This window comes from Atta colombica, unplaced genomic scaffold (genome assembly GCF_001594045.1).
Source record: "Atta colombica isolate Treedump-2 unplaced genomic scaffold, Acol1.0 scaffold38, whole genome shotgun sequence".
NCBI classification, from domain to species: domain Eukaryota; kingdom Metazoa; phylum Arthropoda; class Insecta; order Hymenoptera; family Formicidae; genus Atta; species Atta colombica.
This window is the reverse complement of record NW_017259490.1, coordinates 2,690,965-2,710,521: the sequence shown is the minus strand read 5'-3', so window position 1 is coordinate 2,710,521 and position 19,557 is coordinate 2,690,965. Positions and strand designations below refer to the sequence as shown.

Genomic DNA, 19,557 nt, shown 5'->3' with positions numbered 1-19,557 from the left:
ATATATATATATATATATATACACACACAATATATTTCTAATATCATAAATATATTAACAGCTGTCAGTCCAACTATACCTTGGATAAATGTCCACACTATTTTTGTGCATTACGATCCTGTTCGTGTGAGAAATAAGACGGAATTACCTGTAACACAGAGTCAGATTTTTAGTCGCACTTTGATAAAAACGTACGTCGTGGCAGCGTCTTGTGCACGGCAAAAGTTTGGCTCATCCGTGAAAAAACTACCAGAACCTGTGACTGTGCAATGCATTCAATCAGATGGAAAGAATTATCACTTTTTCGTATTTCAACTCAATTCGTTAGATGCCAATGATGTCAGTGTAAAGAATTTCTGGTATCCTTTATCGCCGTTGACGCTTTATGAAAAAGCTGAATATAATAATGCTAGACCAGTAGTCGAAGGATACAATCCAGAAGTATTCAGAAGAATATTTGCGTTTTACAGGAATGGAAGTTAAATAAAATCTGTTAAATTAAATAAAATTGTTAAAAGATTTTTTAATCTTTTTTATGAAGAATATTTTTATTTATATCAATAACATACTATTAATATACATCATGCCATCGTTATACAATGCTTAGAAGATTTTCAAAAAGCGTGCTTGGTTGCACATTCGGATTGATTTCTTTTGATTTTACGCGGAGACGATGATCCGATGGTGGTTTTATCAGAGTCTTCATAGAGGGATATGGTTTGGAATAAAAATATGTGTGACACAATGCCTGTAACAATAATTTCTTATTTTTATTTATGTTATGTCTATATCTTCTTTTGCTTTTTCTTTAATGAAATGCTATGAACAAAAATAATAGTCTAATAAAAACTACTAATAAAAAATCGAGGATAATAGAGATCTTATAACTCTGTGTTATATACCTCATTATCTATATGTCATTATATAATTTTGTATATTACCTGTTCAGCTGTGAGACGTTTCGACGAATTGTAAATCAAAATTTGCCTGATTAGATCAATAGCTTCCGGCTGAGCATCTTGAATAATATTTTCCCATGATGTGCTTTTGTGATAAGGAAAGGTGATTTTGTTGTAATCTGGTAACGAAGTTAATTCGGGCCAGGATTCGGATGTAGGAGAACCCAAATACTTCAGAACAATGGCCAATTGTTCAATATCAGTTTCACCCTGCAATTACAAGTAACAGAATACTGCTATATAAATTAATAATTTATTTCAATGAAAAAGGAATAATTTACTGGAAATAATGGGGAAGTGTTCAACATTTCACCAAATATGCAACCGATCGACCAAATATCGATCGCAGACGTGTAATAACGTGCTCCATAGAGTAGTTCCGGTGCTCGATACCACCGTGTAGCGACTTGATGTGAATACGGCTTTGTACCGTCCTTCCACATCAATCTACTTAAGCCAAAATCCGCAATTTTCAAGATACCTTTCGCACTGATCAACAAATTTGCAGGTTTCAAATCCTAAAATGTGAAACTCTTTAACATTGTAAAAGATTCGGATTACATACATCTGAATCTAAATTATTTTTAAATAAAAAGTTGTGTACCCTGTGCATTATATTTTTACCATGCACGTACGCTATGCCCTCCAACAACATTTTCATGTACGTTTTAATTTGTGCCAGCGTCAAAGATATCTCGAAGTCTCTTAATACTTCCCACAGACCTGTTGGCATGTATTCAAACACCATTATGAAGTCCAAACCATTTGGGAAAGCATCTAGTAGTTCCACTACCTGCAAACAAATGGTATAATGCATGTAAATTCGTTGAATTAATTCAGAAAATTACAGTAAATGCTTTAAATAAATTTTTTCTTGATTTGAAGAAAGCTAAAAAGATATCAGATGAAAGAAAGCTTACATAGGGATGCTTAAGTTGTTGCAGACTTTTTACTTCGCGTATGATTGATGTCGGTAGACCACCTTCGATCTTTTTAATCAGGATTTTCTTTAATGCTACTTCTTGATCTCGAGATGAGTCGTGGGCTTTCAGGACTATGCCTTGCGCTCCTTCACCGATTTGACCGTTGATAATATATTTGTCCATATTCTATTTTATTCAACAATTTATATTATTAAAATTACGAATAACAAATATTTTTTATTACTCTTGTATAAAAATAGTCGCATATATCAATCAGTATAAATATTATACACAACTAGATAAAATAATTAAAGGTATATTTGTTAAATAATTAAAATATATAATCAAAATTATTTATTAATTTATTTATTGTTATTAATGATTATTATTGCAAATGTAATAATTAAATACATAATATTTTATATAAAATATAATCGAAACTTAATATACTTACTTTTCAAGATTTTTATTAAATATAAATACATGAAAAGAAGATTAACGTGATTATATGAACTAAAATATATCTTTTATGTAAAAAGAAAATAATTATCGTTGTACGATATGATTATCCTGCAGCGTGGAATAAGCATGCTTTACAGTTTCTATGGTTACCATTGTGGTACACTGTATTATCATGCAATCGCTTCACAGCGCATGCGCGAACCTGTCAAAGATATCATATGTTTTATCATATTTCGTTAAGCAAATTTTGCAGTCAGATGCGAAAGTAATTTTTCTTTAATTAACAATCTAGGAAACGTTGACGATTGTGTTCAAGTTTAACTTTTTTTTTCTGTAAACGATACATTTATACATTAAGTTACATAAGAAAATATTAATTGTCCGTAATCGAGCCAAAGCGTCGAATAACGATGAAGCAACAGATAATTGATTCCAAAGCGAATCCTAGCTCAACCGGGGAAGCAGACGACTGTCTTTTCGAATATTTACACGCCGAGCTGGTCAATTATGTTTTGAGCAGATCGTCTAATGCCGCGGGCACATCTAATGCTGCTTGTTCGTCTAATGCAGTGAGTAATCGATCATGACAAGAGTAACTCAGCAAACACCAAGTTACATGTAACGTACCTATTAATTATAATTTTCTACTCAACAATATAACTGTGATCTAATATATTATGTTATATTACAATTATATTGAGTAGGAAACTAAAACTAACAGGTACATATAACTTACTTTTGGCTGAGAATAGCCAAGTCCTGTTATTTACTACAAAAGAACTCTTAAATTTTTTTATTTTCAATAGGAAGGTGAGGAGGAGCTCTCGCGTTTAGAATGGATGGGATTTAGCGTCGGATATAGAATTATTGAACGACTGACGAGAGAGTGGAGTAGATTCAAAGATGAGTTAGACATGATCAAATTTATCTGCACAGACTTCTGGTCTAGCCTGTATCACAAACAAATCGATAATCTCAGAACTAACCATCACGGAGTGTACGTATTGCAAGACAATGCCTTTAGGTTGCTAGATAAAGTTGGTACGAGCAATAGTAAGCAGTATCTCAAGGAGAGCCCTCGTCTACTGGCTTTTACTTGTGGCCTTCTTCGAGGTAGTTTAGCGAATCTTGGCATTATTAGCACTGTCACAGCAGAAACTACTACGTTACCAAGCTGTAAGTTCCATGTTCAAGTTCAAAAGATTTAATAGTCATTCTGAGACTCGAGAAATAAGAAGGTACAGAGGTAAAAAGATATATAGTAAATCTCTTATGTGAAATGTAAAATATGACTAAATATTTATCGTATCATGACATACATATTTTTATTGTATTTAGTGGAAAAAATATATTAATATTCCTAGGGATGAAGTATTTTCTGATATTCTTATACAATGTTTATATCCATTTGTGAACTTTGCTCCGATCCCAAAATATAATGAAAAATAAAGAATTAATATATGTCTACATTCATACAACAATTTTCGTTTCACATTTTTTTTTATTTTGTTCGTCTGTATTTGCCTTTACATTTGCATTGATAAATATTCATAAAATTATTACAAAAGTGACTTAAATACTTAAACTGTATAAATGCCATATTGACAATTATGTATTATGTAAATAATACATTCAATTTAGATAATATAAGAATAGTATCAAATACAATATTAAAAAGGAAGAAACTTCCTGACATAATTAATCTTAATTATCGAAACATACACAACACAGGTGACAATCTTGATCACATACAACATGGAACGGATTTTATGCTATACCATTATTTCGCGTTGCCATCATCATCCTTAGTAATAAAATCAAAAATTTCGTTTCGACTTACAAGTCCGATTAAAGCATCATGATCGTCTACAACCACGACATAAGATTCTTTTTCAAGAATACGCGACACTTTACCGATTGTCGTAGAAGCTGTGATCTTCGTAAACTGTTTAGTCATGATTTTCTCAGCGAAATCAGTTCCATTCACTGTACCGGATATTAAATGAGATAGAAGGGCATCCAATGTGATAACGCCTAGCACTTTTGTTTCCTTCGCATCAGTTACTAACAATTGCTGAATGTTTTGATTAGAGGATTTCAAAAAATCCACAACATTTTGACATGACATCTCCCTTAATAATATATGCTTCTTTAGTGATAACTTTGATACTGGTAAGTTCCACCACTTTTTATTTTCTTCTGTTGAAGGTTTAGACACCTGAAAATAAATTGTAATTTAAGTAAATATTTAATATTTGCAATATATTTACGATATTCTAGATGTATAATTTATAACTTTACCAAAAAATCTCTAGCTTCCATCCATTGATCTGACACAAATTTAGTCATGTAATTTCTTATACTGTCCGGTAAGAGAACGACCAAACGTTTATCCGCAGGCAAGTCTTTGGCGACTTTCAACGCCGCCACGAGTGCCGCACCACTGCTACCGCCACACAACAATCCTTCTTCCCTAATTAATTCTCGCGCCGCTTTTAAAGATTCGTCGTCTTCAGTTTTGTGCCACTCATCAACCACTTTTCGATCTAAAACGGTAGGAATGAAGTCATAACCAATTCCTTCTACTTCGTAGAAACCAACGCTGTTTTCATTCAATTCAGGTGGTTCCGCTAAAATGCTGCCTTTAGGATCTACTCCGATAATTTTTACACTAGGCGATAATTCCTTCAATTTTCTTCCAATTCCGGATATAGTGCCTCCAGTGCCAGCACCAAGTACCACATAATCTACATTGCCGTCGCATTGCTCCCAAATTTCTGTTGCAGTTTGGTCATAGTGCGCCAATGGATTACCAGGATTTGTATACTATGTAACATTTAATAGTATTTACATTAATTTACATAAAATAATAGTATTTACATAAAAATATAATTCATTAATTAAAGAATGTTTTAAAAAAATTATTGAAATAAGGCACCTGATCTAAAACAATACTATTGGGTATTTCCTTTTGCAATTTTTGGGCAACACTGATATGCGCTTCCGGACTGTCCCAAGAAGCTTCAGTCGGTGTTCTAACTATATCTGCACCCAAAGCGCGAAGCACATAGACTTTTTCATTAGACATTTTCTCTGGCATTACGATGATGCATTTATAGCCCTTGACCACTGCGGCCATGGCTAAACCGATTCCAGTGTTTCCGCTTGTTGGTTCGATGATGGTATATCCCGATTTTATTAGACCCTTTTCTTCCGCATCTGAGATCATTCTCTCCGCTATTCTATCTTTGACAGATCCTCCGGGATTAAAGAATTCACATTTAACGTCTGTATAACATAGAAAAATTTTCTCATCAGATTTTTCTTATTAAAGAAAATTTCTATTCTATAAAATATAATTAATATAATATCAAATTTGTACTAACACATTTCACATTTTATTCCATGAGCCTTGGGAATTTTATTAAGTCGAATGAGAGGTGTCTGGCCAATTGTACTTAAAATGTTTGGCAATATCTTTTTACGATTTGGAAACCTAGAAAATAACGCAAACATGCTATTATCATATCTGTTACATTAATATCTTACAATAACTATCTAAGTCATGTTTATTTGCATAGCCCATTACAGTTTATGGCAATATTTATGACAAGTTTTATGATGTTCTCTCTTTGTTTCATGTATGACAATGTAGTAATAACACATATTTGTATAGTTTACTGATAAACTTTGATATCTCAAAGCAGGTGAAATTTTTCTTCTGTTAAAATTAGCACAAGTTTGTAATGTATATCGTGCAATTACGAAAAGATGTGTAAATTGATTATATGGACAAAATTTTTTGTAAAGCTTTCAGTTATGACAAACTTACTTCGTTTGTTTCGTATGTGGTGAATTTTCTCCATTCACTTTATATGTACATTTAGATGGTCGGTCTGGCCGTATCAGTTCCATTATATAGCAGTCTTTTCCTTTGTTTATCAATCAAGTAAAAATTAGCTGTAATAAATATAATAATATAAAAGATATTTAAAAAATCATTTATTTATATGATAGATATATATTACACACTACTGAATATAAGATCTTAGTGAACATAGATCCAACCATTTCTGAGATATAAACTTTTTTTTTGTATGTTCATCAATGACTTCTTAATAGCTTCTACGTATCTCATATGATGTTTATCTCAGTATTTATAAACGATATCCTAAATGTCTCCATTCAATTTCCATAAATACTTCATAACAAAAGATTTTAGGCAATTAGTTATAACTGTGTTCATCAAATCATCAAATAATATATACAGTTGATAACAAATGATTTATTGTCAGTGAAATTTTCTGTTATGAAATATAGGAATAAAATGATGAAATATGAATATAGGAATTAAATGACAACATTGTAGAAGCTAATAAGTCATCCGTAATGCTAACATACAAAAAAAATATTTATATCAGAAACAGTCAAGCTTATTTCGACCTATGTTCATTAAGATTGTTTTATGCAGTATTGTATGTGTTATCTGTTATATATAAATGCTGAATGATTTTTTTACTCCTTATAAATTATATCTCTCAGATATTTAAAAAGTTCCTTAAATTTATAAATACATCTTTTATAAATATCTTGAATATTTAAATGTGCATTTAAATATTATATATCTTAAATATTTTAAAAGATATCTTAAAGCTTATATGTATTTTCGTAAGTTTAACAGCGAGACATCAACGTGGCAGTAAATAAGTTTAACTTCTTTTGCAATTTTTTTTCTTGTTTTTCTTGCACAATTTAAGTTCAAAAATGTTCTACAGATAAAATTATAGAAGAAACTGTGATAACTCAGATAGCCGAATCTGACAAAACAGATTTGCAAAGTCTGTTACAAACTTTGTTGGTAAATACTTTGTCAGCAGAAATAATGAAATTTGCCACAAATATGATAGCAAATCGACTATGGAAAAAGCCGAGCAAACTCTACTATCTCGTGACTATTTAAATGATACACAATGATTTTAATTTACTTACCACTATTATCAGCGTTAATTGGTATTGAGATTAAATATTCTATAAAATTAATATGCCGGTTCTTGCTAGATACAGAAGCACGCTTTATCACAGAACGCCAAGCTTGAAGCAAAATACAAATGTAAAATAAAAAGAGAAACAAATATAAGATTCAAAATATATTTAGGCTGTATAGTATATCACAATTGCGTTGTTGATCACAATGGATCCTAGACCAGAGTTGGACTGAAGTGCACTGAAAATCAACTCACATACACATGTTTATATCTCTTTTATCTCCCGACCTTGAATTCTATATACATGTGCACGTTCGGCAGCTTGAATTTCAAGCTTCGTCATCGATAGTTGGTTATGTCAGCATTACCGATTATCCATTCGTAAAATTTATCTACAGCTGAATTTTCAAACATGCTATTTCCAGCTGATTTCCGTTGTATTGACTGTAACTCGAAATTACGTTGATAGCACGCGATCATGCCGCCGAAGAAGAACGCCGGTGCCGCGAAGTCCAGCAAGGGAAAATCCTCGGAGGAGAGCAGCGGCGGGAAGACAGAGAAAAAAGGAGGAACTTCGGTAAAGGTGAAGATGCATTTTAACATATTTGGAATTTATCTGATAGCGACATGTGTATCACATGTAATCGGTCTTTCAATGATTGATTACTCCAGTTACAAATGTTGTAAAAATCTAAAAATAGATTTTTACTATTGATTGTCATTTTCTTCATACATTTTTTCCCTGGGCACAGGTTAGACATATTTTGTGCGAGAAACAGTCCAAGATATTGGAGGCATTGGAGAAGTTGAAGACTGGTCAAAAATTCAATGAGGTTGCGGCAACATACAGCGAGGACAAAGCCAGATCTGGGGTAACATAAAGAATATATTTATATTCTTTGGATATGTGAATACTTAGAGAGGAAATGTATTATAAATCTTGTATTTTATTTATTATTTTAAAGGGTGATCTTGGTTGGATGACGCGAGGTTCCATGGTGGGACCTTTCCAAGATGCTGCCTTTGCATTACCAGTTTCTAGCCTGGGATCTCCGGTTTATACGGATCCACCAGTAAAAACGAAGTTCGGGTATCACATCATAATGGTGGAAGGTAAAAAGTAATCAAAAATAATTGCCAAAACTTTTTTAAACTCTTTTGTGAATATTTTGTCTTGTTACATATCTGATGGAGTAAATATATATTATATCATTTAGGTACTGATTTTTTAAATATCTGTGATATTTATTATAATAAGCATGTTTTGTATATCTTGAATTTTTACATGAAGAAAGTAATTCAGGGTAATTTAACCCAATAATACTTGCCATAAATTGATACATATAAAGTAAAATGATGTTTTTTAATAATAAATAAATTCGTCATATTATTCATTCATAAATTTATTGCTATCTGAATATATAATTAGTATAATATTTTAGGAATATATAATTTTTTATATAGAGTAAACTAATCTATAAATCTTGAACTGCAGTCTCTCTATTAAATATAATTTTCCATGTGTATCTATGATTATATCTAGTATATAATATAAATAGTGATATTTCCTGAAGTTAACATTCATAAAATTTTCATTAAATAATTCATATTTTTTGGGTAAATGAGAGTATGGAAGTATTAAATACAATAAATAATAATGATATACTATTCAGTCGCTTCACTGGCGTGTCGTATAGATCGCTTTTGAACGTTGTAATTTTATAGGTATGCTTAAATCTACTCAAACCAAGATAAAGTTGTCATTACTTAGTTTTTTTTTTCCATTATATACGAATATTAGGATTGGTGAAGCGAACATATTTCAAAAGAGACTCGTTATCCTCGCAGACCCATGGTTTCTTGTGATGACATGCCACGTCGTGCCAATTCACTCCATCGTTGTAGAATTGATTGAGGATTGCAAGGCAATTTTCAGGAGCGCCTCCCTGAAGAGCCTCACGATTATCAGGTTGCGGTTTGCCAATGCTAAAAACGTACATATTGTCCACAATAATTCTTGCGAGATGCATATATTATTGTTTTTATATCGTAGATATTTAAGAAAGTTGAGTATTAGACCCTGAGTATTGATATGCGTGTATATACAGAGATCATTACAGAACAGATAATAACAGGAATTTACACTGAATAGAAAAAGATCTAATCACAACCGTTCGACATCCTTGATCTCAATAATGAAAATAGCATTTGTAATCTCTTGGCATCTTGATATAAGCATTCTAAGAGGCATTATTTTCACATACAAAATTATAGGTTGATATATGCTATAAGAATGCGTTATACTGCAAATAATAAATCTTACCCGCCACTCTCAGACCAGTCATTTTGGCTACGATCGTTGGTCGGCGCGAGCTTCTGTAATTCGGCGGTCCAGAACCAGCCGTTGATGTGAAGGGGTTGTAGATCCGGCCGATCACAGCCTTTGAAATCACATAGACGACCGGAGGTCCAGATGTACTTTATGTTGTCTACAAGAGAAACGTTTCATTTCGTCATCCTTTGTTTTTGCTTTCATAAATACAACTTGCAGAATCATGCATACTTTGAACGATGTGACTCTTGATGAATTCATTCTCGGCCGAGGTTTCCAACGAAACCAGGTCCATACAACGTTGTCGGCAGAAGTTTCTACCTGACAGCCAATCTACCTCCTGTCCAGTTGTCCTCGGATCGGCCCATGAGAAGTAATAACCTTTTCCATTGAATCGTCGATGGATACTTCCTGTGAAAAACCGTAATTAGAAGATGAAGCAAATCAGATAGGCAATAAACAATAGGCCATAATCTTTATGAATATCTTTGAACGTGAGAGTTAACCGGGAAGAGCTGGAGATCTTTCGCTCATTCCCGGAGTGAAAGTTACGAAATTAGTGTCAGTCATGACGATGACCTCGGAGGACCACAGTCACGACCTAGACATTGGCACCAGTGTAGTATGCTGATTACATCGTCACTTTCTAAATAAAGAAAAAGAAAGTTTTTTATGAGGCGTGTCTTGAAACACGTCGATAGGCTACGCCTAATGAATGAATAATCGGTTATCTGAGTTCCGTACATACCACATTCTTTCGTCTTAGAAGTCTGAAAGCTTGACGATGTTCCATCAGACAGTTTTGTATTATGATTTAATTCTTCTATCATTAGATTTTTTTAATAAGATTTTTATATAGAATAGAGAAAATTCATCTTATTTTAATAAAGATGAAAAATTAATAAAAATAGACTAAGAAAATAATATACATATCATCAAGACGATAATCCAGGAGACATCAATCAGATTGTTTATATTTATAATACGAGATACAATTTTAATTAAAATTTTAATTAAAAGAGTCTTTCAACTTGTAAGTTAAAATTATTTCATTATCTTTAATAAAAATAGAATTTAAAAAACAGGAATGTAATTTAAATAAAATTTAATCTTTTTTTGGGATTGATAAATCTTTTATTACGAATTATCTTGATTAATAATATAGCTTATCAGAATCTAGGAAGCGGAAGTTTCTCAAAAGATTTCTTATTCCTGATCAAAATCTGAGAATCGGTTCCAAAAGAGTTCAAGATTATATTCTTGGAAAAGAGGAAAATTTGATTGATAAATCGTTTATCTACGAATTATCTTTGTTTACAATGTAGCTTATAAGAACCTGAGAACTGATTTCCAAAAGATTTTCCATTCCAAAATAGATAAGCATGAATATTCTAACAATGATATATTATCACCATTTCGATCCAATCAAAAAATGATGAAAATGCCAACTGACATTCCGTACTACTTACGACGAGGACGAGAACATTTCCAATTCAAATGCGTTCGGGTTACACTGCTGTCCGTGTCATCGTCACACTTTCTATAACGAGCGTGAACCCAGAAAAACGCGAGGTATAAGGCTGGATGGGCACGTATAATTAGCGATGGTGTTAACTAACGATAGACGTCGATGTAAGAGGACGCATTGGACGGGGATGGCTGAAGAGTCGAGAGTTAAACAATGACCTCGAAGCGGACTGAGGCAGAGTAGGAAGTAAAAAATCAAAGTAGGAGGAGAATTTCGTCAGGATTATAGGTCACGGCCTCTCTTTAATAACAAATATTGAAAATACTTTCTCTAGTTCGAGGTTTTCTTGGATAAACAATCAATTGTCGAGGAAAACAGGAATAAGGAAGACTCTTTCCAGCGTGGATCTTTAAGCATCGCGGGAACATATTACTTATCTTAGTAGAAAATCAACAAAGGTTCTCTAAATGATGATTTCTATGATCAATCTAGTAGCATAAAATTAATAATGGCAATAGCAATTTCCTTTGTCAGCCAAGAATAATAATAACAGTATTACATTAATTACTTTTAATTTTAAACAATATTTTTAAAAATTAATTTTACACGTCATTTTTTCTTCATTTCTCTCTTTCTCATTTCTAAACAATATAGAAATTTAAAGATACAAAGGATAATTAAAAAATTTTAAATGTTTTTAAAAGTTATTTTCATGTTCCTTAGGTAGATTAAAATAATGACATAAATGTGTAAAAAGTAAGCGATATAATTTAATTAGGTATTTATTATTTTGATACACTAGCTAATAATTTTATAATTTCTTTCTTTTAGATCAAAAAACTGCAAATAATATGGTCAAACCGTTTATATCTTTTGTTATGAAATTTATGTTATATAAATGTTTCCGCTATAAAAAAAATTTGCGTTGACTTTTATACTCCTCTTTTTAATAATATTGACAATAATAAATATGAGACTTACTTTGCGCGCAAAGTGCTGGATTCGGTGATTCTAGAATTCGACCGCTGGGTTGTGGTTGAAATTGGGCAGAGGACAACGTCACCAAAGCAGTAAGAAGTACGAATGTTATCATTTTTCTTCTTTTTACGCCACGGTCACTAAAGAAATATGAAATTAATGTACATGAACATAATTTCCATGATCTGTTCTAATTTAAAGAAATTTATTTTTAGCCTATTGTGATCATTAGTGCTTTCTTCGTTATCTGTGGATTTACATAAATGTCCGAACTTTCATGAAGAAGCAATTCTTAAACCGGTTTCGTGATGCCAATATTATACAGGGTGGTACCTTACGCTCAATCTTTTTTTTGTGTGACATAAATATTTCAACTAGTGCCAGTTTTTAATTTTTCTTGCAAATAATAATATTAAAATATAATATCGATTATACAAAATCCATTCGCAATAATTTTACTGAATGTTAGTAAATAAATATTGCAATTTTTTAAATATTAATTACATTGATTAAAATTACTTTGTAATAATTTAATTAATTCGTAATAATTTGAAATTTAACATTTAATATTTTACATAATGAATACAGAATGATGTAATCTTGATATAATCTAACTTCTTACTATAAATCATCAAAATATAATCTTAACTGCATAACATTCACATATTAAATTAATTTACTACGATCAGCCTGCGATCGAGTGTTTTCTTTGTTAAACTTACCTTTTTTTCTTGTAATCGATTTTCTTGTAATCGATGATTGAACAGTTGAATATCTCCACCAAAGAACGTCAAAAGGACGAATATTCACTGATGTTGTCTTGCAGACGTTCTGCAAAGAACTGCAATACTTTCTTGGCAGGCACCCCTATATATACACAAGGAGGACACGTCGTGTCAGTACTTTTACCACCCGCTGAATAACGTTTTCGAGAGACGGGTCTCGCCCATCACGAAGACTTGGACGCTGTACGTTTCGTGAACTGCTCGTTCCCTCTTTCTTTCCCTCTTCTGTAAGGAGAACCGTGCTTGGGCGTGGAGACGTGTTTCCAATGATATTTCAAGTGATGCTCAAAAACTCTTCCGTCCTCGATGCGGAAAGGATCTTTTCTCCAAAAAATATGGAATATTGGAAGAATTCTGCCTTAAAAAAAAAAAAACTTTCCTTCTATTATTGTGGCAGCAATTGGACATGAAAGCGGACAATATACGCGTGATGACATTTGGATTGCAGAATATACTCCTAAAAATAAAATGAATAGAATAGTTATTGCAACCACGAAGAGATTTAAAACCCAGAACCATTACATGCATCATTTGAATTTAATATGGTTCTAATTCCGAGTTCTTTGCGCCTTACAATAGTTTCTAAAACACACAATTATTTGGATGTCCGCTTTCGATTTTCACTTATTTGCTATTGTTAATTAAACTGTGAATAATTATTTATATTGAATATAGTCAATATTTAGTGAATGTATGCAAAGTTATTATATATTGATCATATCGTCTGGAAACGCTTTAAGACCGCAATATATCTAATTTTTTTCATGTTACTGTGTTTATCCATTTATAATCATAAGTGATTCATAAATTTTTATCATATTGAATTCTAATCCGTAGCCAAAATTGCTCCATCACATCAGGTTTAGATAGAGATATTTTAATTTAAAAATGCCTGAAATAAGCCTTTTTGACACTTTTAGAATATCTCGGAAATTTGACGTAATGAAGCAATTTAGCTACGGATTTGGTTTTAGCATGCTGAAAACTTTCAGGATTATATGGCATACTGCCATTTTTGGATAAAAAAAAATGTTTTTTTGTAGGCTTGTATAATTAATTGGTTATTTCTCATCACATTAGCTACGTTCAGCAGAGAAAATTAATCTGCAGTTTAGCGATTTTTTAATATGATTCTTGCCTTTAGTTCTTTCCAAAATCCAAGTATACAGGAACCAATTATATTAAAGAATAACTAAGTGTTAATTGATGATATAATTTTTTCCGCAGCCAAAATCCCAATCCAAAAAACAAATTTTAAAGAACACTTTCATAAGTCGAGAGTCTGAAGATAACATATAATTTCTCTAAAATAAATTCAAGAGAATTTTCTACTGAAACATTTTCAGATTTCAAAATAAAATTATCTTTAAAGTTCAATTTTCGCAGATTATATGAAAAGTGGAAAGTAAAATCTTTGTTTGCCAATGCTGAGTGAAAGGGGAGTAAAGTATACGAAAGCATGAAAATTGAAATAACGCTGCGTCAAAAATTCTCGGAAAAAGCATACATTCCATAATACCCGCAAATATGTAGAATTGATTAACGGCACGATCATGTTTGCATGTTTGTTCAACAGGACCGTTTGACTGCGTTTGACATGATGACTTTGCGAGAAAACGTAGACTTTCGCTAACACGCCCGTTGAATTTTAAGCGATTCGTCCAGACATTTTTACGGGACCAAATAAATGTTAAGGCGCGTGATCGGCTTATGCTTCATCCTTAGATCCTGAGAATTTTTCATTATGTGAACGTTTAATTTCTGCAAATTCTTACCCTACACAAATTTAATTAGAATTAAAATAAAAATTTAGAATTAGAATAAAAATATTGCTTATTGAAGTTGTCCGCATGAACTTAAAATCAGAAATAATTTTAACAAGATATTTGATGATTTTTTTTTAGAAAAGATAATTTGAGTTTCAAAAAATGATATTAAAAATATATAGACATATTGGCGCTAATTTCAATTTAGTCTTTTGTTATCAAATAAAATTAACCATTGGCTTTCCTTTGTTTCTCGATTGATGCGCTTAAATAATGTACATGATATAACATCATGTAAGACAAGGATATTAGAAATCAGGGACTCGGACTAAAATGAAATTTCCGGTTACAGTCATGGTCAGAGGCTACTCAATTTCGGTTCCGATTCCGGTCTTTTTATCGGATAATGGTTTCGATCTTTTTTGATTCCGGATCGGAAACGTCCGAAATCCAAATGGTTTCAGCTCTTTTATTAACAATGATATATGAGCATAACCATTTAAATTTCAATTTTTTTTTGTTATAGTTACGGTTTTTTGTTATGATTATCTATTATAGAAAAAGGTACCCAGCAAATGAGAATGGATTAAAATGGATTGAAATTTTTTTCTATCCGAATGCGTATTTTAAATAGCGAATACTTTTTTTTTTGGATTTAATTGAATTCAATTGAATTCAATTGGATGCAATTGGATTCAAAATTTGCATTTCCTATTCAAAATTTTGAATTGAAGTATTTACAATGTGTATGTTATGCAGAAAAAGCTAATATTATTTTTAGATTGAAATGCATAGAGATATGCTCCATGCATTTCCTATAAACGAATAAAAACGCATTCAGGATTGAAAAGCATTCCTTTTTATATTCGTGAATCAATATTTCTAAAATCTGAATCCATTTCAATTCATTTAAATCCATTCTCCATTTGCTGACTAATATAATAAGTATAAATTGCATATAAAAATTCATGTTTATTGAAAGAAACATTTTTTAAGAGGATCTTTACGTTTGAGAGCCGATTTTAAAGGAATTTTTTAAGAATTTTTTAATGGAGTTTTTTCTTAATGAGTGGATTTGTAATTCTCGCCTGAACTAGGATAATTAATATCACATGCATATCTGTAAATATTCAAAATATCTACAGTTTGAAAAAATGATTTGAATTTTACTCATTTTTTCCTATTATTTGATCTTCCAAAAAAAATAAAAAAAATTAACGTATTAAACTATTAATTCAGGCGATAATAATATATTAATATGTTTCTCTAAGTATAACCGTAAAAGTCGGACTAATAGTTTTTTTGGAATCATGATCACCATATACGAAAACATGATTTCGAAAAAAAACGTGTTTAAAGTTTTGAAACATTTAATAGACTTTGTCCACTGTTTTCTAATAGGGACTCGGACAAGATCGAAACCGATAACCGCTCAAAAAACGAGAATGGATTGAAATGAATTGAAATGGATTCAGATTTTCAGAAATATTGATTCACGAATGTTAAAATGAATGCTTTTCAATTTTGAATGCATTTTTATTCGTTTATAGGAATTGCATGGAGCATATTTTTATGCCTTTCAAAATAATGTTCAATTCAAAATTTTGAATAGGAGATGCAGTTTTTCAATCCAATTGAATCTAATTGAATCCAATTGAATTCAAAAATAATATTAGTTTTTTCTGTGCATTGTGAATACTATTCAAAATTTTGAATAGGAAATGCAGTTTTTCAATCCAATTGCAACCAATTAAATCTAATTGAATCCAATTAAATTCGATTCTCGTTTGCGGACTGTAACCGTTATTTTATTTAGTACAAGTACCGCTCCGTTTTCCGTTAGAAACGAAAGTGACTTAGAAGGGAACAAAACTTTCCAGCAAACGAGAATGGATAAAAATGGAATGAAATTTTTTTCTATCGAATACATATTTTAAATAACGAATACTTTTTTTGATTTAATTGGATTCAATTGGATTCAATTAGATTCAATTGGATGCATTGGATTGAAAAACTGCATTTCCTATTCAAAATTTTGAACAATATTCACAATTGTATTTGTGTGCAGAAAAAATTAATATTATTTTTAGATTGAAAGGCATAGAGGTATGTTCCATGCAATTCCTATAAATGAATAAAAATGCATTTAGAATTGAAAAGCATTCATTTTAACATTCGTGAATCAATATTTTTGAAAATCTGAATCCATTTCAATTCATTTCAATTTCTCATTTGCTGGGTTGCACCATCTAGTTTCGGTTCGATCCCAGAGTCCCTGTTAGAAATCCAGCAAACGAGAATGGATTAAAATAAATGCATTTTTATTCATTTATAGGAATTGCATGAAGAATTGCATACTTCTATGTCTTTCAATCTAAAAATAATATTAACTTTTTCTGTGTGTGTATTGTGAATACTGTTCGATTCAAAATTTTGAATAGGAAATGCAGTTTTTTAATCCAATTGAATCCAATTGAATTCAAAAAAAAGTATTCGCTATTTAAAATACGTATTCGGATAGAAAAAAAATTTCAATTCATTTTAATCCATCGTTCTCGTTTGCTGGGAAATGACAGTGAACAGAATCTATGTGTATATGAGTCTGCAGTGACGCTTGCTTAATAAATAATTTCAGCAGATTTAATAAAAAAAGATAATAAAAATTTGTTTTTATTTTTCATTGAAATGATAACAAAATTATAAAAACAAAATGAAGGGAAAAAAATGTTTGTCAATTGATTTAATTTCTGTTTCAATAAATTGCTTATTATGTATGTATCTTCGTTGTATCATAAATCATTAATCTTTATGTAATCAATATCTATTGTTTAACTTACTTTCCATGTGAAACAACTAAAACATCATCCATGATCCACTCGATTCATTTCAATCCGCAAATGATCTCTACTACAATATTTTCCAAACGGCCATGTTTCATTTTTCAAAGCAATTGTATTATCACACTCGACATTATCGACCGTCAGTAAATATGATCGCCAACTATATCGACTAGCCGGATAACGTATGCGCGTGCGCGCTCGTAAGTCTAATGTTTTTTTTACTCCAAACAAACGCTCCGATGATTGTATATGTTTTCGTGGGACCATTGCGAAGTATATTAGAGTACACGGACACACGCGGCGTTTTATTTCCTGCTTCCGAGGACGAGGTGGATAATCGCTGAGTAATCCGGCCGGTCGTTTGATCGATCAGCAGTGTGTTGCGTAGAGGAGCAACAAGTCGCCTGCCTCTCATCATCAGCGCGCCTGTGGTCGCGGTACTTTCGTTGCACGAGCGTGGATACAACATGTCCGCTACAACCCGGGTCGGTGTGGTCCCCGGGATCTCGTACTACGCGTGCGGCGCGATACGATGATGCGCGCGCGACGCATACGAGCTTAGGGGGTAAACGCGATGCGTCCACGCGCTACGTCGACGACGGCGTACGACGATCTCGCGCACAACGACGACGACGACGGCGACGACTTTGTATACGCACTGTACGACGATGACGGATCCGGAACTTTGCCGGCTATGCGCCGAGACCAAGGACAGTCTCATCGGGATCTACGATGCCGAAGGCCAGAAGCTCGCGATCGAGGCCAAGATCGCGAAATGCCTGCAGATACAGGTACATGCAGTTATCACAGTCAACCGGCAGTTCTATTTCCTTGGTGAAAACCATCTGTCTGATCTAAGAAGACGAAAATGAATGTATTTTATTGAATGTAACTATTGTTACACAGTTTCTCTTTGAAAGAAAAAATTTTAAATATTAAGAATAAAAATCTGAAATAATATATTATAATAGATGCGTTTCATTTCACGCGTAGTGCGTATGATATATCATTTATCCTTGTTGTTCATCAAATATTAAAGAAAGATAAAACGATACATTATGCGCATCATGCATGAAACGGAACGCCCAATATATTCTTTTATTTTGTTATATTTCTGTATTTAAGAAATCTAGATTCTTTAAAATTCATTTATTTATTCAATTCCTGAACGAAAACTGTCTTTTTCGAAAATTTAAAAAATAGAGATATTAGATCAAACAAACTTCAATTTTATGCATAATTCTTTTATATTAGAAACTTAATAAATTTTGCAAAGATAATGTTTAAGTTTATATTTCATTAAAATAATAAAATAAAAGTTTTTATTTAAGAAATAATTGATTTGTAAACTCAATTTCCTTATTTTGTAAATTATACTACTGATATATTTTTATTTGTAATAATTATTACAATTGTGCAGGTTGTAATAACAGATGGCTTGCCACTCATGGTTTGCATAGACTGCTGCGATTCATTGAACCAATGTAATGAATTCTTTGAGAAGACAAATCAAGCACAAATATCTCTAAGACAATTGCTAATAGATTCAAAGTCTGAACCACAACCGACCGAACCAAATATAGATTGTGTTGAGGAGACCGTAGAGTTTCCAAAGAACGAAGCTAACAATAAGGAGGAGATTGTCCAGTGTCAATTATCTGGCAATTATATTAATGAAACAGTTAATATCTTGAATAATTCTTACTTCATTGAGGGATGTAATAAAAACGCGAATTCCGAAACTCAAGAGATGCAAGATAATGCAAAACAGAAGAAGTGTAAGCTACAGATAAAGAAGAGCTCTCCCAAACAAACTAAGAAAAAATTAAAAAAAAAAGGTCAAATACAAAAAATTGAAGAAGAATCTGAGCTTGATATACCTTCTCAAGTAGACAAGGAACAGAATGATGTCGCAAATGAAGTCGTAGATAATTATATGCCTGGTAAGATTAATAATTTATAAAAATAAATAATTTATAAAAAATGTGTTTTTTTTTATTATTTGTTTTATTTCTTAAAAGTTGTCATGTATACATATATATAATATATATTAGGTGTG

General features: G+C 31.7%; 7 protein-coding genes across 7 annotated transcripts in view; 4 read left to right on the top strand and 3 right to left on the bottom strand.

The window, feature by feature from the left end:
* LOC108690846 (39S ribosomal protein L37, mitochondrial) overlaps positions 1 to 483 on the top strand; it is a 1,802-nt gene extending 1,319 nt beyond the window's left edge. Inside the window, exon 6 of the mRNA XM_018198356.1 lies at positions 44 to 483. Within this exon, the coding sequence (XP_018053845.1) occupies positions 44 to 483 (440 nt within the window). The remainder of the gene's footprint in view (positions 1 to 43) is intronic.
* An 81-nt stretch (positions 484 to 564) lies between these two features.
* Positions 565 to 2,392, bottom strand: LOC108690940 (cyclin-dependent kinase 20-like). Its single transcript, XM_018198495.1, has 6 exons — positions 2,337 to 2,392; positions 1,880 to 2,068; positions 1,564 to 1,752; positions 1,241 to 1,477; positions 942 to 1,169; positions 565 to 748 (listed from the first exon to the last, which is right to left on the bottom strand). The coding sequence occupies exons 2-6, from the start codon at positions 2,063 to 2,065 to the stop codon at positions 593 to 595; spliced, it is 996 nt and encodes a 331-aa protein (XP_018053984.1). The 5' UTR covers positions 2,066 to 2,068; positions 2,337 to 2,392; the 3' UTR covers positions 565 to 592.
* A 157-nt stretch (positions 2,393 to 2,549) lies between these two features.
* On the top strand, positions 2,550 to 3,628 carry LOC108690944 (trafficking protein particle complex subunit 6B). Its single transcript, XM_018198500.1, has 2 exons — positions 2,550 to 2,913; positions 3,151 to 3,628. The coding sequence occupies exons 1-2, from the start codon at positions 2,755 to 2,757 to the stop codon at positions 3,550 to 3,552; spliced, it is 561 nt and encodes a 186-aa protein (XP_018053989.1). The 5' UTR covers positions 2,550 to 2,754; the 3' UTR covers positions 3,553 to 3,628.
* A 496-nt stretch (positions 3,629 to 4,124) lies between these two features.
* On the bottom strand, positions 4,125 to 7,558 carry LOC108690845 (cystathionine beta-synthase). The gene is made up of 7 exons (XM_018198355.1): positions 7,517 to 7,558; positions 7,334 to 7,435; positions 6,177 to 6,304; positions 5,731 to 5,840; positions 5,283 to 5,632; positions 4,646 to 5,170; positions 4,125 to 4,562 (listed from the first exon to the last, which is right to left on the bottom strand). Exons 3-7 carry the CDS (start codon positions 6,257 to 6,259, stop codon positions 4,125 to 4,127), a joined length of 1,506 nt encoding a protein of 501 aa, XP_018053844.1. The 5' UTR covers positions 6,260 to 6,304; positions 7,334 to 7,435; positions 7,517 to 7,558.
* A 109-nt stretch (positions 7,559 to 7,667) lies between these two features.
* On the top strand, positions 7,668 to 8,708 carry LOC108691028 (peptidyl-prolyl cis-trans isomerase NIMA-interacting 4). Its single transcript, XM_018198644.1, has 3 exons — positions 7,668 to 7,912; positions 8,082 to 8,201; positions 8,295 to 8,708. The coding sequence occupies exons 1-3, from the start codon at positions 7,808 to 7,810 to the stop codon at positions 8,451 to 8,453; spliced, it is 384 nt and encodes a 127-aa protein (XP_018054133.1). The 5' UTR covers positions 7,668 to 7,807; the 3' UTR covers positions 8,454 to 8,708.
* A 6-nt stretch (positions 8,709 to 8,714) lies between these two features.
* Positions 8,715 to 13,232, bottom strand: LOC108691027. The gene is made up of 5 exons (XM_018198642.1): positions 12,830 to 13,232; positions 12,111 to 12,247; positions 9,893 to 10,072; positions 9,653 to 9,818; positions 8,715 to 9,315 (listed from the first exon to the last, which is right to left on the bottom strand). The coding sequence occupies exons 2-5, from the start codon at positions 12,220 to 12,222 to the stop codon at positions 9,114 to 9,116; spliced, it is 660 nt and encodes a 219-aa protein (XP_018054131.1). The 5' UTR covers positions 12,223 to 12,247; positions 12,830 to 13,232; the 3' UTR covers positions 8,715 to 9,113.
* A 4,504-nt stretch (positions 13,233 to 17,736) lies between these two features.
* Positions 17,737 to 19,557, top strand: part of LOC108691053 (zinc finger and BTB domain-containing protein 17) — a 7,198-nt gene continuing 5,377 nt past the window's right edge. Inside the window, exons 1-2 of the mRNA XM_018198679.1 lie at positions 17,737 to 18,289; positions 18,919 to 19,441. Coding sequence (XP_018054168.1) covers positions 18,167 to 18,289; positions 18,919 to 19,441 — 646 coding nt within the window. The 5' untranslated portion in view covers positions 17,737 to 18,166. The remainder of the gene's footprint in view (positions 18,290 to 18,918; positions 19,442 to 19,557) is intronic.

Coding starts and splice junctions, on each gene's coding strand:
- LOC108691028 (XM_018198644.1), top strand. CDS start 7,808: ATGCCGCCGAAGAAGAACGCCGGTGCCGCGAAGTCCAGCAAGGGAAAA. Junction 7,913..8,081: donor AAGGAGGAACTTCGGTAAAG/GTGAAGATGCAT, acceptor CCCTGGGCACAG/GTTAGACATATTTTGTGCGA. Junction 8,202..8,294: donor AGGACAAAGCCAGATCTGGG/GTAACATAAAGA, acceptor ATTATTTTAAAG/GGTGATCTTGGTTGGATGAC.
- LOC108690845 (XM_018198355.1), bottom strand. CDS start 6,259: ATGGAACTGATACGGCCAGACCGACCATCTAAATGTACATATAAAGTG. Junction 5,633..5,730: donor TGGAATAAAATGTGAAATGT/GTTAGTACAAAT, acceptor TATGTTATACAG/ACGTTAAATGTGAATTCTTT. Junction 5,171..5,282: donor ATAGTATTGTTTTAGATCAG/GTGCCTTATTTC, acceptor AATGTTACATAG/TATACAAATCCTGGTAATCC.
- LOC108691027 (XM_018198642.1), bottom strand. CDS start 12,222: ATGATAACATTCGTACTTCTTACTGCTTTGGTGACGTTGTCCTCTGCC. Junction 9,819..9,892: donor CAAGAGTCACATCGTTCAAA/GTATGCATGATT, acceptor TTTCTCTTGTAG/ACAACATAAAGTACATCTGG. Junction 9,316..9,652: donor GACTGGTCTGAGAGTGGCGG/GTAAGATTTATT, acceptor GTACGTTTTTAG/CATTGGCAAACCGCAACCTG.
- LOC108690940 (XM_018198495.1), bottom strand. CDS start 2,065: ATGGACAAATATATTATCAACGGTCAAATCGGTGAAGGAGCGCAAGGC. Junction 1,753..1,879: donor AACAACTTAAGCATCCCTAT/GTAAGCTTTCTT, acceptor ATTTGTTTGCAG/GTAGTGGAACTACTAGATGC. Junction 1,170..1,240: donor ACACTTCCCCATTATTTCCA/GTAAATTATTCC, acceptor TTGTAATTGCAG/GGTGAAACTGATATTGAACA.
- LOC108690944 (XM_018198500.1), top strand. CDS start 2,755: ATGAAGCAACAGATAATTGATTCCAAAGCGAATCCTAGCTCAACCGGG. Junction 2,914..3,150: donor CTGCTTGTTCGTCTAATGCA/GTGAGTAATCGA, acceptor TATTTTCAATAG/GAAGGTGAGGAGGAGCTCTC.